At 43.5% G+C, this 17,712-nt stretch overlaps 1 protein-coding gene across 10 annotated transcripts in view; it reads right to left on the bottom strand.

Annotated features, from left to right (window-relative positions):
- Positions 1-17,712, bottom strand: part of LOC137371557 (claudin-10-like) — a 117,754-nt gene that overhangs the window by 5,096 nt on the left and 94,946 nt on the right. For all 10 annotated transcript variants that reach the window (XM_068034383.1, XM_068034385.1, XM_068034386.1 and 7 more), the window contains one exon: positions 11,752-11,859. In XM_068034383.1, coding sequence (XP_067890484.1) covers positions 11,752-11,859 — 108 coding nt within the window. The remainder of the gene's footprint in view (positions 1-11,751; positions 11,860-17,712) is intronic.

The following is a 17,712-nucleotide window of genomic DNA, read 5'->3' as shown; positions in this document are numbered from 1 at the left end:
AAGAGAACAAAGAAAATTACAGCACAGGAACAGGCCCTTCGGCCCTCCAAGCCTGCACCGATCCAGATCCTCTATCTAAACATGTCGCCTATTTTCTAAGGGTCTGTATCTCTTTGCTTCCTGCCCATTCATGTATCTGTCTAGATACATCTTAAAAGAGGCTATCGTGCCCGCGTCTACCACCTCCGCTGGCAACGCGTTCCAGGCACCCACCACCCTCTGCGTAAAGAACTTTCCACGCATATCCCCCCTAAACTTTTCCCCTCTCACTTTGAACTCGTGACCCTTAGTAATTGAATCCCCCACTCTGGGAAAAAGCTTCTTGCTATCCACCCTGTCTATACCTCTCATGATTTTGTACATGATTATGTACAGAGTCAGGGTCAGGCAGGGAGGCCCCAGTGATTTGGGTGGAGTACAATGCCCAGCGGTCATGGCGTAGACACGGCGGCCACTCCAGGGACCATGGAGTAGCCATAAAGGAGGCCCTTCCCCGGGAACCCGCAGGGAGGCCATCAGTGTTCATCTCTTGCCCCATCCCCACTTTACTTACTTAAAACCTTTTACATTTCTAGTATTTCCCAGTTCTGATGAAGGGTCACTGACCTGAAATATTAACTCTGCTTCTCTCTCCACAGATACTGCCAGACCTGCTGAGTATTTCCAGCATTGTTTTTATTTCAGATTTCCAGAATCTGCAGTATTTTGCTTTTATTATATCAATGTTTATCTAGTGGTCCACCCACATGGTTGCAGCACCTCTCAACACTAGTAAAATGCCAGTAAGGGTGGGAACTGACCCTTAATTGGGCATTTTTATTGGCATAATATTCTGCACAGCAGGTGGCTGCGCCGCTGAGCTTCTCGCTGCTGGGAATACGCCATGGTGGCGGGAAGACGTTGGGCTCTCCTTCTGACACCTTGCATCACCATTTTATGAGGCCTCCTGCTTACCAGCCCGTCTCCAGAGGGCTGGTAGAATCCAGTCCTTTTTTTTCAACTCATTCATGGGGTGTGAGCATCGCTTCCAAGGCCAGCATTTATTGTCCATCCCTAACTGCCCTTGAGAAGGTAGTGGTGAGATGCCTTTTTGAACCGCTGCAGTCCATATAGTGTAGATACACCACAGTGTTGTTAGGGAGAAAGTTCAGGGATTTTGACCCAGTAACAGTGAAGGAACAGTGATGTATTTCCAAGTCAGGATGGTGTGTGGTTTGGAGGGGAACTTGCAGGTAGTGGTGGTCCCATGTGCCTGCTGCCCTTGTTCTGCTAGGTGGTAGAGGTCAGGGGTTTGGAAGTTTCCGTCAAAGAAGCCTTGATGAGTTGCTGCAGTGCATCTTGTAGATGGTGCACACGACTGCCACTGTGCGCTGCTGGAGGAGGGAGTGAATGACTAATGGTGGATGTGGTGCCGATCAAGTGGGCTGCTTTGTGGTGAATGGTGTTGAGCTTCTGGAGTGTTCTTGGAGCTTCACTCATCTAGGCAAGTGAAGAGTATTCCATCACAAACATGACTTATGCCTTGTAGATGGTTAATAGACTTCAGGAGGTGAGTTATTCGCTGTAGAATTCCCATCTGACCTGCTTTTGTAACCATAGTATGTATATGATTGGCCCAGTTTCTGGTCATTGGTAACCCCCAGACTGTTCATTATGGGGGATTCAGCAATGGCAATGCCATTGGATACAGAGTGCCACAGTGCCACATGAAGGGCTGATTGGCCAGTTGGGGCTTATGGAATGGGAGAGTCAGTGTCAGCTTGAATAAAAATCAGCTTGAGGATGGACGGCAGCGAATCGTGGTAAATCGCTGTTTTTCAGCCTGGAGGATGGTAGACAGTGGTATTGCCCAAAGTCAGTGCTGGGCCACTGCTTCTTTGATATATATAAATGATTTGTATAATGGAATACAGAATAAAATTTCAAAATTTGCCAATGATACCAAACATGGAGCAGTTGCAAACAGTGAGGATGCTACCAATTGACTGCAACAGGACATAGGCTAGCAGAATGGCAGGCAAATGGCATTTAACTTTGCATCTTCTCCTTGGTGCATTGCTGCAGTGCCTCTTGTAGATGGTACACACTGCTGCCACTGAGCGTTGGTGGTGGAGGGAGTGAATGTTTGTAGATGGGGTGCCAGTCAAGCGGGCTGCTTTGTCCTGGATGGTGTCGAGCTTCTTGAGTGTTGTTGGAGCTGCACCCATCCAGGCAAGTGGAGAGTATTCCATCAGACTCCTGACTTGTGCCTTGTAGATGGCGGACAGGCTTTGAGGAGTCAGGAGGTGAGTTACTCGCTATGCAGGATTCCAGCCTCTGACCTGCTCTTGTAGCCACAGTATTTATATGGCTACTCCAGTTTAGTTTCTGGTCAATGGTAGCTCCTTGGAGCAAAAGAGTTTGAGGGGAGATATGATACAAGTGTACAGGATTATGACAGGTTTAGATAAGGTAGACAAAGAAAACCTGTTCCCATTCACTGAAGGTATAATTATCAATAGATCTCTCAGGGAATCAAGGGATATAGGATGTGGGCAGGAAAGTGGAGTTGAAGTAGAAGAAGAGCGATGATCATATTGAATGGTGAAACAGGCTCGAGGGGTTGAATGGTCTACTCCTATTTCTTATGAATGTAAAGGGGAGATGGTTAGATTTTCTCTTTTTTTTTGGAGATACAGCGCTGAAACAGGCCCTTCAGCCCATCGAGTCTGTGCTGACCATCAACCACCCATTTATACTAATCCTACATTAATCCCATATTCCCTACCACATCCCCACCTACCCTAGGGGCACTTTACAATGGCCAATTTACCTATCAATCTGCAAGTCTTTGGCTGTGGGAGGAAACCAGAGCAGCCAGCAGAAACCCACACGGTCACAGGGAGAACTTGCAAACTCCGCACAGGCAGTACACAGAATCGAACCCGGGTTGCTGGAACTGTAAGGCTAACCACTGCGCCACTGTGCCGCCCAAATTTTGTTGGAGATTGTCATTGCTTTGTGCTTGTGTAGCCCGAATGTTATTCACCACTTATCATCCCAAGCCTGAATGTTGTCCAGGTCTTGCTGCATGCGGGCATGGATTGCTTCAGCATCTGAGGAGTTGTGAATGGTACTGAACACTCTGCAATCATCGGGGAACGTTCCCTCATGATGGAGGGAAGGCCAATGATAAAGCAGCTGTAGATGGTTGGGCCTGGGATACTACCCTAAGGAACTCCTACAGTAAGGTCCTGGGGCTTAGATGTTTGGCCTCCAACAAGATCAACCATCTGGTAGAGAGTTTTCCTCCTGATTCCCATTGACTTCAATTTTGCTAGGCCTCCTTGATGCCATACATGGTCAAATGATACTTTGACATCAAGGGCAGTCACTCTCACCTCACCTCTGGAATTCATCTCTTTTGTCCATATTTGAACAAAGGCTGTAATGAGGTCTGGAGCCAAGTGGCCCTGGTAGAAACCAAACTGATCATTGATTAGCAGGTTATTGGAGAGTAAGCAACTGTCAATGACACCTTCCAACACTTTGCTGATGCTTGAGAGTAGACTGATGGCGCGATAATTGGCCAGATTGTCCTGTTTTTGTGGACAGGACATACATGGGCAATTTTCCACATTGCTGGGTGGATGCCAGTGTTGTAGCTGTACTGGAACAGCTTGGCTAGGGGTGTGGTTATTTCTGGAGCACACGTCTTCAGTACTGTTGCCGGAATGGTGTCAGGGCCCATAGCCTTTGCTGTATCCAGTGCCTTCACGTGGAGTGAATCGAATTGGCTGAAGACTGGCATCTGTGATGCTGGGGACCTCAGGAGAAAGTATTTTTTTGAATGTTTTATTTTGTTTAAATTGTTGTGTTGTAAATTAGAAATTTCAGTGACTGAGAAAACACGGCACATGAAAAACTTTAGAAAGCTTTTTGAGCTAATTATACAGTGACAGGAGCCAGTCCACATTGGCATTTTCTACTCTTGAGTATACAAAGGAATCTATAATGAAAAACATTGACACAAAAAATTGATAGTGATCTTAGTGGTTCTTGTTAAGCTTGAGTAAATAATTCATTTTTTTTAGTTTGTTTCGTGCTGCAAATAGAAAAATAGAAGCAATGTAATTTAATACATGAAAAGAGTCAGTTGCCAGCGTCCGCCAGAGCCATAAAGACGGGGCTAAAGTGTGGCGAGTCGAAGAGACTTAGTAGTTGGCAGGAAAAAAGACAGAGGCGCAAGGGGAGAGCCAACTGTGCAACAGCCCCGACAAACAAATTTCTCTGCAGCACCTGTGGAAGAGTCTGTCACTCTAGAATTGGCCTTTATAGCCACTCCAGGCACAAACCACTGACCACCTCCAGGCGCTTATCCATTGTCTCTCGAGATAAGGAGGCCAAAGAGAGAGTTTAAACCTAATTAAGAGCGATTATAATATTTATCTTTGTAGAATATAACATCAAAGAAGTTTTTAAAGTTCCTAATAAGAATGGAGGGACAGTTATGACCTGCAGCCTGCAATTTCTGCGCTACGTTGGAACTTCAGGATGCTTCATATCTTCCAGATGCCCACATGTGCAAGAAGTGCTCCAGCTGCTCAAACTCACACTGAAGGCTTCTGAGCTTGAGGAGCAGCTCAAGTCATTGCAAGGTGTATGGGTGGCTGAATGTTTCCTGGATCACAGGTTCCAGGAGGTGGTCACCCCACAGCCAGATAGAGTTCCAAAAAGCAAGTAGGTGTCCCCCAGAAGGGTCAGAGGAGGCAGTGCAGGGATCCTCCAGCAGTGTGACATTCTCAAACTGAGATTCAGCTTTGAATACCATTGAGGGTGACGACATTTCAAAGGCATTTCAGCCTCGAGCCTGACAAAGGACAGCAGAGGAGGGAGTACAGCAAAGTGTAGGAATGCAATAGCAATTGGTGTTTGGATTGTCATGGGGACAGACAGGCAGTTCTTCGACCATCGATGTGAGAACCGTGTGTTATGTTGCCTCCCCAGTGTCAGGATAAGGAATATCGTGGAGAGGGTGCTGAACATTCTGCATGGTAAATGGGAAGAGCCAGAAGTCATGGTCTATGTCAGAATTCACAACAGAGGGTGGAAGAGGGTCGAAGACCTGCTGTCAGAGTTTGAGCAAAGGAGGTGGTTAAAAAGCAGGATCTCAAGGGTAGTAATTTCTTGAGCACTGCTTGTGTTACGAGCTAGTGGGAACAGAAGTAGGATGAGTGGCTAGAGACATGGTGCAGGAGGGATAGCTTTATATCCCTGGAACTTGGAATCTTGGAACTCAGTTCTGTGCCAGGAGGGACATGAACACAGCTGGGACTAATATCTTCTTGGGCAGGTTAACTAGTATGGCGGGGGAGGGTTTAAAGTAATTCAGCAGGGGTTGGGCACCAAGATGTCATGTTAAAAAGTAGAAACAAGGTTTCCAGATGACTGGGAGAGAGAACTAAGAAATAATACTGAAAAAGGTGGGTTCATAGCAAATACTTTGTATGATTAGAATGTTGGTGAGCTGCAGGCACAAATAGCCACATGAGGAAACTATGTAATGACAATAACTGAGATCTGGGTCAAAAAATGAGAAGATTGGGTGCTTAATATTCCTGGTACCGGGTAATCAGGAACAGTAGGGAAAGAGAAAAGGGAGGAGGGTTAGCAATTTTGATTAAGGAAAATATTACAGTGCTAGAGAGAATGTCCTTGAGAGGTAAAAGAGTTAAGAAGGGGGAGGCGGTGGCGTAGTGGTATTGTCACTGGACTAGTAACCCAGAGACCCAGTACTCCAAATGCAGTAGATAATATAATATAATCCTAACCTACTCAATCTCTCCTCATACGTCAGTCAACCCATCCCAGGAATCAGTCTGGTAAACCTTCGCTGCACTCTCTCTATAGCAAGTACATCCTTCCTCAGATAAGGAGATCAAAACGGCGCACAATATTCCAGGTGTGGCCTCACCAAGGCCCTGTATAATTGCAGCAAGACATCCCTGCTTCTGTACTTGAATCCTCTCGCTATGAAGGCCAACATACCATTTGCCTTTTTTACCGCCTATTGGACCTGCATGCTTACCCTGAGCTTCCGGTTGCTTGCCATTTCAACACACTTCTTCACACCCTACCTCCTGTAAGGACTCCATTCCATTCTCCCAGTTTCTCCGTCTCCGATGCATCTGCTCTGATGATGCTACCTTCCATGACGGTGCTTCTGATATGACCTCCTTTTTCCTCAACCGAGGATTTCCCCCCACTGTGGTTGACAGGGCCCTCAACCGTGTCCGACCCATTCCCCGCACCTCTACCCTCACCCCTTCCCCTCCCTCCCAGAACCATGACAGGGTTCCCCTTGTCCTCACTTTTCATCCCACCAGCCTCCATATCCAAAGGATCATCCTCCGCCATTTTCGCCACCTCCAGCGTGATGCCACTACCAGTCGCATCTTCCCCTCCCTTCCCCTGTCAGCATTCCGAAGGGATCGTTCCCTCCGCGACACCCTGGTCCACTCCTCCATTACCCCCACCACCTCGTCCCCGTCCCAGGGCACCTTCCCTTGCAATCGCAGGAGGTGTAATACCTGCCCATTTACCTCCTCTCTCCTCACTATCCCAGGCCCCAAACACTCCTTTCAGGTGAAGCAGCGATTTACTTGTACTTCTTTCAATGTAGTGTACTGTATTCGCTGCTCACAGTGTGGTCTCCTCTACATTGGGGAGACCAAGCGCAGACTGGGTGACCGCTTTGCGGAACATCTCCGCTCAGTCCGCAAGCAGGACCCTGAGCTTCCGGTTGCTTGCCATTTCAACACTCCCCCCTGCTCTCATGCTCACATCTCTGTCCTGGGATTGCTGCAGTGTTCCAGTGAACATCAACGCAAGCTCGAGGAACAGCATCTCATCTACCGATTAGGCACACTACAGCCTGCCGGACTGAACATTGAGTTCAATAATTTCAATAATGACAGCCCCCCCACTTTACTTTCATTTTTAGTCATTTTTAGTTATTTTTTCTTCCTTTTTTTTTTACATTCCTTTTTACATTTTTTACAATCTTTTTTTGCATTTATTTCATTTCATCTTAGTTTGTTCAGTTTGCTTACCCACTGTTTTTTTCAGGTTGTTTTTCTTCAGGTTTGCACTTGCTGATGTTCTATATTCAGTATATTCACACCTAATCTGTACTAATGCTTTGTCTTTCAAAACACCATTAACATATTGTTTGCCTTTGCTCCGTGACCTTTTGGTCAGCTATGTGGCCTGGTCCAATCTGCACCTTCTCCTTTGTTATCTCTTGCCCAACCCCCACCTCACTTGTTTATAATCTGTGACTTTTCTAATATTTGTCAGTTCCGAAGAAGGGTCACTGACCCGAAACGTTAACTCTGCTTCTCTTTCCACAGATGCTGCCAGACCTGCTGAGTGAATCCAGCATTTCTTGTTTTTGCTTACCTTAAGTGACTGGTGTACGAGAACATCCAGAATTGCTGCATATTCAGAGCCTTTAGTTTTGTCCTTTTACTATTTTTGTAACCTCTAGCCTTATCTGCTGATTTGTACTCACTGTCCCTTCCTGTCACGTTCTGTTTATCTTTTTCCCATATTAATACCTTCCTCCCTTGCCTTGTTTCTGCTCTTTGATTTACCACATCTTCCCAAATTTGATCCCTTGCCCCCACTATTAGTTTAAAACCCTCTCTACTTCCCTAGTTACGCGGCTCACTAGAAAACTGATCCCAGCACAGTTCGGGTGTAGACTGTCCCAACAGTACAGCCCCCACTTTCCCCAGTACTGGCATCAGTACCCCTTGAACTGGAACCCACTTCTACCACACCAGTCTTTGAGCCATGCATTCATTTCTCTAATCTTATTTGCCCTGTGCCAATTTGCACATGACTCAGGTAATAATCCAGAGAAAACTGAGTGTTGTGTGTATGGCTGTTTTACGGACTGGAGGTAGATAGAAAGTGGTATTCCCCAGCTTTCAGAACGAGGACCACTGTTGTTTTTGATATAGTTAATGACTTAGACTTGGGGGTACAGGGTATAATATCAAAACTTGCACATGATTTGACACTTGGAAATGTGGTAAACAGCGAGGAAGAATGGACTCCCAGAGAGTGCACACAGGCTGGTGGAATGGGTGAACACTTGGCAGATGAAATTCAATGTAGAAAAGTGAGGTGATACATTTTGGGAGGAAAAGGAAGGTTGTCCAAGGTTACAGCAGGATATAGATCAACTGGGAAAGTGGGCAAGGGATTGACAAATGGAATTTAACGCAGACAAGTGCGATGTGATGCATTTTGGGAAGTTAAACCAGGGCAGGACGTATACATTGAATGGCAGGGCCCTTGGGGCTGTTGTTGAGCAGAGAGACCTTGGGGTGCAAGTACATAGTTCCCTGAAAGTGGCAACACAGGTAGACAGGGTGGTGAAGAAGGTGTATGGCATGCTTGCCTTCATCGGCCGAGGCACTGAGTACAAGAGTTGGGACGTCATGTTACAGTTGTACATAACTTTGGTTAGGCCGCATTTAGAGTACTGTGTGCAGTTCTGGTCACCGCACTACAGGAAAGATGTGATTAACCTAGACAGGGTGCAAAAAAGATTCACAAGGATGTTGCCTGGTTTGGAGGGCTTGAGTTATAAAAAGAGATTAGATAGGCTGGGTCTGTTTTCCCTGGAGCGAAGGAGGCTGAGAGGGGACATGATAGAGGTATATAAAATGATGAGAGGCATAGATAGGGTAGACAGCCAGAGTCTGTTTCCCATGGTAGGGGTGACTAAAACTAGAGGGCATAGATTTAAGGTGAGAGGAAGGAGGTTTAAAGGGGATCAAAGGGATACATTTTTCACACAAAGAATAGTGGGTATCTGGAATGAGCTGCCTGAGGAGGTGGTGGAGGCAGGAACAGTAGCAACATTTAAGAGGCATCTGGACAGGTTCTTAAATGAGCAAGGCATAGAGGGATATGGAATTAATGCAGGCAGGTGGGATTAGGATAGGCATTATGGTCGCCATGGACACGGTGGGCCGAAGGGCCTGTTCCTATGCTGGATGACTCTATGACTCTATGACTCTAAATTATAAGAGACAGTACAAGCTAAATGGTACAATTTTAAAGATAGTATAAGAACAGACAGACTGGGGTGTTGGTGAACACATCTTTGAAGCTGGCAGGATAGATTAATAAAGTACTTAATAAAGCATATGGGATTCTGGGTTTTATAAATAGAATAGAATAGGGCTGAATTTTATTCGGGTACTCAGCTCCACGGCGGTGCCCTTTAACCTCAGCGCGGCGCCCACATTCAGCGGCCACCCAGGAGCCCCCACGAGATTACACCCGGGGGCTCATTTAAATTGTGGGGGTGGAGCGGCCGCCCCCGATGACGTAGAGTGGGCAGCTCCTGCGTCCCCGGCAACAGCGTCCACGCCACTATGCCGGCACCATTTTTAAAGGACGGTAAGCTCTCAGGAGAAATTCAAATTTTTAAAGGTATATCATGAAGAATTATTGCATAAAAATTACAGACATAATGGAGGCCCTTTCCCATCCTCCCAATGTTCTTTTAAGGGACATCGGCACAAAATGGAACTTTATTACCAACCCACACTTTCCCCCTCCAACCTCTTTACATTTGCCTTTCAACCCCTTCCCACCATCCCCACATCCAATTAAAATTGATTTCCCGGTACGGAGTTCCGAAGGCGCGTGGAGCATGAACGGCAGCCGTAATATTGGAGTGGGATGGCCGCTGCCTGCAGGTAAGTTTATTTAAATATTTTAAATGTTCATTTGCATATTTAGATGAAGGGCCCGAGGTCCCATCGCTGCCGGTAATATGCAGCGGGCCCTTCTCGACTTTGCGGGGAGAGACGCCAGTAAAATTCAGCCCATAGAGTACAAAAACCAGGCATTTATGTTAACCCTATATAAAACAGTTGTTGGCCCCAACTGCAGTATTGTGTCTAATTCTGGGCAGTTGAGGAAGGACATGAAGGCTTTGGAGAGGGTACAGGAGATTTACTAAATGGTTCCAGGGAGGTGTGATTACAGTTTACATGGCTACACTGGAGAAGCTGCGATTGTTCTCCTTCGAGCAGAGAAGGCATTGTGAGTATTTGATGGAGGTGTTTAAAATCATGAAAGTAAATGAAGGGAAACTGTTTTCAATGGCTGAAGGGTTGATAATCAGAGAGCACAGATTAAAGATGATTGGCAAAAGAACCAGAGGAACATGAGGAAAAACATTATGCAATAGGTGGTTAGCATTTGGAATGGACTGTCTGATGTGGTGGTGGATATAGATTCATTAGTAGTCTCCAAAAGGGAATGGGATAATACTTAAAGGATAACATTTGTAGGCATATAGGGAAAGAGAGAAAGATTGTTTTTCAAAAGAGCTGACACAGACTCGATGGGCTGAATGACCTCCTTTTGCACTGTACTATTCTATAATTCCCTCCCTCGCCCTGGAAATTGATAGAGGCTGAACCAAACTGTTTGCAACCTTGATGTCATATTTGACCCTGAGGTAAGCTTCAAACCATATATCTGTGCCATCACCAAGACTGCCTATTTTACATCCATAACATCATCCAGCTCCGTCTCTGCCATAGCACATCTGCTGCTGTAACCCTCATCCATGCCTTTGTTAACTCTGAACTTGACTATTCCAATGCACTCCTGGCTAGCCTCCAAAGATCCATCCTCTGTAAATTTGAGGTTATCCAAAACTCTGCTGCCCGTGTCATAGCCCACAGTGTCCTGCTCATACATCACCACTGTGCTTGCTGACCTACATTAGGTCCCAGTTAAGCAAGACCACAATTTTAAAATTCTCATCCTTATTTTCAAATTTTTCCAAGGAAAATTCCTCCCCTTCCCTATCTTTGTAATTTCCTCCAGCCTTACAACCCTCGGGGATATCTGCATTTCTCCATTACTGGCTCCTTGAGCAACCCCAATTTTAATCGCTCCAACATTGATAAGCATGCCTTCAGCTGCCAAGGCCCTAAGCTCTGGAATTCCCTTTCTAAATCTCTCCGACTCTCTACCTCTCTTTCCTCCTTTAAGACACTCCTTAAAATCTTTTTGTCATCTGCCCTAATATCTTCTTGTGTGGTTCAGTGTCAAATTTTATTTGATAACCCTCTTGTGAAGGATGTTTTTCTACATTAATGATGCTCTATAAATACAAGCTTTTGTTGATTTTATGAAAAAGCATGACAACAGTAAATAAGATTTTGTAGGCAGAAATTGTGTATGGACATATAGAGGTAAAATTCAACTTTGGCGAGTGCACAAAACAGGCAGCAGTGGATCAGCTACCCGTTATATACACACTATCTGATTGTTCTTTACATTGACTTCAAATAGAAAGGAAAAACAAGGGCAGTTGATCTGCTATCAACAAAACTGTGCCTCCACTGAAGTTGAATTTTACCCCAAGATGATTAATTAGATTTAGATAAATGTAATAGCCAAAAATTTAATCTTGGGAGCCAGTGTTTACTTCAGTGAATGTTGAGATGTAATTTCACCTACCTTTGGTGGCAACATAAGAGATTTTAAGTTGCACACAGCCCTTGTATAACTGACAAAGACAGCATGATAAAGGAACAAGTCTACTGTAATGTTATTATTACTTCTAATGAGTGCCTAGGTTGCTTTGTATGTTCATCATGAAATGTGCAGTCCCATAAACATAGAATTCTAAATGCACTTCTTCAAACCATATAATATTCATCTTACCTGGGAGAATCTTTACCATCAGACAAGGAGAAACAAAATATTGCACCTCCCAACATGGAAAGTGAAGATCCGGCCCAGCCAATAAACAAAGCAGCTCCTAATTCATATCTGCAGAAGCAAAATAAACATTTTTAATTTTTTCTCCCTGACAATTTGGGCTAAGTGTTTAAAATCTGCAATGGTTTTAGAGATTACAGGATCAATCCCAGTATAGAACTTTGGTGACAGGAATACAAATCAGGAATTCAGGACATGGAGATCAATACACCATTAAAATGCAGGCCATGTTGAACTCTGTCAATTTTTACAAATTCATATCTACATTGTTTGAAACTGCAACTAAATGGGTGTCAGCTGTGGCCTTCCATTGACCTGAAACATCAACTCTGTTTCTCCCTCCACAGATGCAGCCAGGCCTGCTGACCATTTCCAGCACTTTCTATTTTTATTCCAAATTTCCAGCAACCACAGTATTTTTTAAAAAATTATTATTTCATGGGATGTGGGCATCACTGGCAAGGCCAGCATTTATTTCCCATCCCTAATTGCCTTTGACAACTGAGTAGCTTGCTAAGCCATTTCAGAGAGCATTTAAGAGTCAACCACATTGCTGTGGGTCTGCAGTCACATGTAGGCCAGACTTCTTTCCTTAAAGGACATTAGTGAGCCAGATGTGTTTTTACAACAATTGGCAATGGTTTCAGGGTCACCCTTAGACTAGCTTTTGAACTCCAGATTCATTAATTGAATTCAAATGTTATCATCTACCATGGTGAGATTTGAACCCATATCCCCAGAGCATTAAGCCATTACCACAATGCCACTGCCTCCCCCAATTTTGCTTTTATTAAAAATCCATGGTAAATGTAACAATTTGTGACTATTTTCATTGGAGTAAAGATATAAAGGAGTACGAATAGTTATTTACAATACTAAAAGAGGGATGGATTGTATAAATCCAAGCATGTTATTTGATTGGACTGTAAATACATAAGTGGAGGACAGATATATAAAATCCAACTGCCTTATGCACATCTTTAGGCTAGAAAACATCCACTGAGTTTTGAATTTATGGAATAGATTCCCACATAATATGCTGATTAATACATTCGAAAAAAGCTAGATGAATGTCAGTTTTGTGAGGAATGTATCTGCAATTGTAATGGAATTGCAGGTTGTAAGAATAAGCTTATTTAGGGATAATTGAATGCTCTGTGGAGTTGATAGTTCCTGATCTTCTGGGATTATGGAAATACTATACCAAGGCAGTTGGTCTAGGATATTAACCTAGTTGTAAAAATAGATAAGTATTCTGGAGTAAAAACAAGAAATGCTGGAAAGACTCAGCAGGTCTGGCAGCATCTGATGAAGGGTCACTGACCTGAAACGTTAACTCTGCTTCTCTCTCCACAGATGCCGCCAGACCTGCTGAGTATTTCCAGCATTTCTTGTTTTCATTTCAGATTTCCAGCATCTGCAGTATTCTGCTTTTATTTAAGTATTCTCGAGTTTTGTTTGATCTAATTTTGGGCCAGCTTGCAGAATATTTCTAACAAAATTTATTGGTTTAGTTTGGAACAACCAATTCTGCATGGGCTGTGGAAATAATAAGCGTGATAAGCCAAATGACCTTCTGTTGTTCCATCCTTTTTATGTTCTTTCATTCTTAAGTGAGGAATCACACAAAAAACCCAGCAAATGGTACGGTTTTTTCAGAATGCCTCCTTAGTATCCGAGGCATGTAATGAAAAAAAATCATCTCTTAAAATGGGATAAAAATTGCAGAAGATGTGGATGACTGTTCCCTCTGTATCTCCAGCAAGATTCATCTTTCAGAGCAGATATGGCATTTCTAGTCTAAATTAGGGCTTTGTATTGAATGAGCTACATTCAGTCATTGAAAAATGCCAAATTAGCTTTGAACCATATCATATTTGCATTTAGGTCCCTGAGATATATTTTTGAACTTAACATTTAGTGACAATCAGGATGTTAATTAGGAAATAATAGGAAATCATTCTATAGTGGTTCACATCCTGGTTATAGAACAGTTCCCAACAGTAGAACACCAGACAGACTAGAAGTAATATTTTTACTTTTGAATGTTACATTATCTTTGAAACAAGGAAGTTCAATTGGCTTAGTTCTTAGAATGTCTCATCATTGTGACGAAATGGTTTTTATTCAAGATGCCAAGCAGATGGCTTGAATAAACAAGCTGTAAACATTTCCTTCAAGGTGGGTAACCTTGATTTGCAGTGTGACAGGCAAATTCTCGACACACAGAGTTCAGGGAAAGATCAGAGGACTATCCTTCCTTCTTTCCTCTCTGGAGGGGCAGCATGAGTCAGTAATAATCACGTGTAAGCTCCAGTATGACAAAGTGAACCCATACTACCTGCAACCTAATTGCAGTACTGCTAACTAAAGAACTGCAAGCTTGAGAGCAGTGGTAGAGTTGCACATTTTATTCATTTTACGATACAAGTGTAATTGATTAATCTTTCTGTGAATACTGTATCCTGTTCATTCATATATTTCATGTTGGACATTATGATCTAAAACTTCTTGTGGAGGAAAAGAAGGGACAGATAATATTGTTTCTATTTCTACAAGCTGACGCCCTCTGAGATACCTCAAGATCTGTCTGTGGAGGCAATCAGGATAATTGCATATGACTTTGAAACAATTCTGCTATTCAACAAAAAGCATCGCAACTGGGAAAAGTGGAAGATAGTGAGAAAATGTGAAACGAGAAGCCTGGAACCCATCTGCCACCTTTACCTCAATGACTTTGATTCCCTAACCAGCTAGGTACCAGAAAAAGAAAAGCAGCTATTTCCTGATGATGTTGTTTGACTTTTCATAGAAATCGTAGAAACTCACAGAACAAAAGGAGGCCATTCGGCTTATCATGCCTGTGCTGGCTCTTAGAAAAAGCAATCGTGCTTAGTCCCACATCCCGATTTTTTGTCCTTAACACTGCAAACTCCTCATCCTCAAGTACCTGTCCAACATCCTTTTAAAATGATTTATGACATTAGCTTTTAACACCTTTTCAGGTAAGCATTCCAGATCCTGACAACTCTCTGAATGAAAAAAAATTCTCCTCATCTCCTCTCTAGATCTTTTTTGATTTTTAATCTATGACCCCTGATTATTGACCTGCTAGTATTTCTCTATTTACTCTATCAAAACCTCTCATCATCTTGAAAATCTTTATTAGACCACCTCCTAACCTTCTCTGTTCCAGGGAGAACAGTTCTAAATTTTCCAGCCTCTCCTTGTAACTAACTTGCCTTATCCTAGGTAACATCCTGGTATACCTCTTCTGTACGTCCTCCCCTTTCTAAAGCCTTTACATGTTTCCTGAAACATGCACCAAGAATTGCCCATAATACCTCAGCTGAGGCCTAACCAGTGATTTATAAAGTTCCAGCATGATTTCTTTGCTTTTATATTCTATTCCTCTGTACCCAAGTAACCCATATGCTTTTTTAATCATATTATCAACTTGCCCTGACACCATTAAGGATTTGTGCAAATGGGCACCAAGGTCTCTTTGCTCACCTACTTTCCAAAATCATGCCTTTGATTAATCCTTCCAAACTGCATCACTTCACAGTTCTCCAAATTGAACTACATCTGGTATGTTTCTGTCCGTTTTATCATCCTGTCTATGCCACCCTGAAGCCTATAACTATCCTCACCACCATCTACTACTTTGCCAAGTTTCATATCATTTGCCAACTTGTTAATGCTCCCTACACTCAAGTCCAGGTCATTTATAAAAGCTGGAAAGAGAGATGGATCCAAAACTGATTCTTGGGGAACACCACTACAAGCCACCTCCCATTCTGAAAAACATCCAACCACCCTTTGCTTCCTGTCACTGAGCTAATTTGATATCCAAACTGCCATTTTCCGCTTAATTCCACGGACTATCATTGTTTTAATAAACCTTTTGTGTGGCACTTCGTCGAATGCCTCTGAAAGTCCATACATACATGCATTACCTTGGTCAATGTTCTCTGTTATCTCCTCAAAGAAGGAAATCAAATTAGTCAGACACAATGTGCCTTTAACAAATCCATGCTGGCTCCCATGATAAGCCCACACCTTTCTAAATGAAAGTTTGTTTTGTCCCTGATTATGGTTTTCAATAACTTCCCCACCACTAATGTTAGGTTGACTGGCCTGTAGCTTCCTGGCCTATCTCGCTCCCCTTTCTTGAATAGTGTCATAACTTTAGCAACCCTCCAGTCCTCTGGCACTACTCCTGTATTCAATGAGGACTGAAAGATTATGGCCAATGTCTCTAATAATTCTACCTTTGCTTCTGCATTCCATCCAGACCAGTGGCTTACCAACTTTTAGCAATGCTGATCTTTTTAGTACGTCAATTACTAGCTTGTCCATGACTTCCCCTTCCTTTTTGTGTAACCTTCACATTATCTGCTTCCTTTGTGAGAATGGTTCCAACCCAGCTAATCATTCAGTTGTGTCCTCTGCCTCTGCATGACGATTTCCCTTGACAGGTCCAACTTTTACTCTAGCTAACCGCTTACACTTTATACATTAAAATGTTTTAGGGCTCAATTTAATGTTGTTTCTTGTAACCTCTCTGTAACTCCTGTATTAACTCTTTCAATTCCCTTCTGTGCTTTCCATAATCTTCCTGGTTATTAACTGAACCTTGCTCCTGACATTTGTCATAAGCTTCCTTTTTCTGTTTAATTTTAACTTTTATTTCCTTTGTCAGCCAGGGTGCATGAGCTTTATTGAAAGAAGCCAGATATTTACAAGGCATTTGTAATTACAAAAACACCTTCTCATCAACAATAGAGCCATCTTCTAATTAAGGTAAAGTACTTAACTGTTATTAGCATCTAAGTGACTTCATGGTGTGCCTATTTACAGCAATTAGACCTTGTGGGGGTTAAACTGGGCTGTGTCGTGCCTGTTTTTTAAGTGCTATGGAATCAACGAAGACACGAAAATGGGGTCCGAAATACATGTGTATATTTCCAATGGAAAATTCACAAGGCGCCATTTTGATAAAGGGGTTTGCGGGATGCTGGTGACCATCGGCAGCATGCAGAACAGATAGATGATGATGTGAATCAGTGTGCAATGCTGATTTGCACACACCACTGCCATTTTACAATTCCACACTGCAACAAACACTTTATCATAACCTCACACTGCTGAACGCAACATTAAACAGCATGAAGGATCCCCACCTCCCATGCACCCACCCCAGCACACTGCCCCTAACCACCCCACCCCCCAGTGCTATTTAAAGGACTCATGAAGCATTTACTGTTTAGTTGCTAGATTTTTTATTTTAGCTGCTGGTGCAATTGTATGAATTTTTGGAGGTTTCCTATACTTTGCAAATGTTTGATTACTCTATGGGCATTGCTCTGGCTGGTCTTTTTCTGTCATATAAAGTATTGTGCTGAAAGCATTTGTTTCCAGATATGGGTGGCCTGGTAGGTCTCCCTCTGGGAATTCAACATGACTGAGAGCATGAGGAGAGGTCACATAGAGCAGAACAAACTGCAAACAAGTGAGGATGAAGAGAGGAGAAGAGCACTCAGCACAGAATCACAGAATTGTTACAATGCAGACGGAGGCCATTCAGCCCGTCGTGTCCGCACTGGCTCTCCGAATGAGCAATTCACCTAGTGCCTTCTCCCCGTAACCCTGCACATTCTTCCCTTTCAGATAACAGTCTAATTCCTTTTTGAAAGCCTCGATTGAACCTGCCTCCACCACCTTCTCAGGCAGTGCATTCCAGAGCCTAACCACACGCTGCGTGAAAAAGTCTTTTCCTCATGTTGCTTTTGCTTCTTTTGCCAATTACTTAGGGCTGGATTTTATAGAGGCCTTGACATCAGGATCCATAGCGGGCGGGGGTGGGGGGGCATGAAGATTGCCCCGGATGAGGCCCACTAC

Source organism: Heterodontus francisci, chromosome 6, assembly GCF_036365525.1.
Source record: "Heterodontus francisci isolate sHetFra1 chromosome 6, sHetFra1.hap1, whole genome shotgun sequence".
NCBI classification, from domain to species: domain Eukaryota; kingdom Metazoa; phylum Chordata; class Chondrichthyes; order Heterodontiformes; family Heterodontidae; genus Heterodontus; species Heterodontus francisci.
The sequence above is the reverse complement of the archived record's forward strand: the minus strand, read 5'-3'. Positions and strand labels throughout refer to the sequence as shown.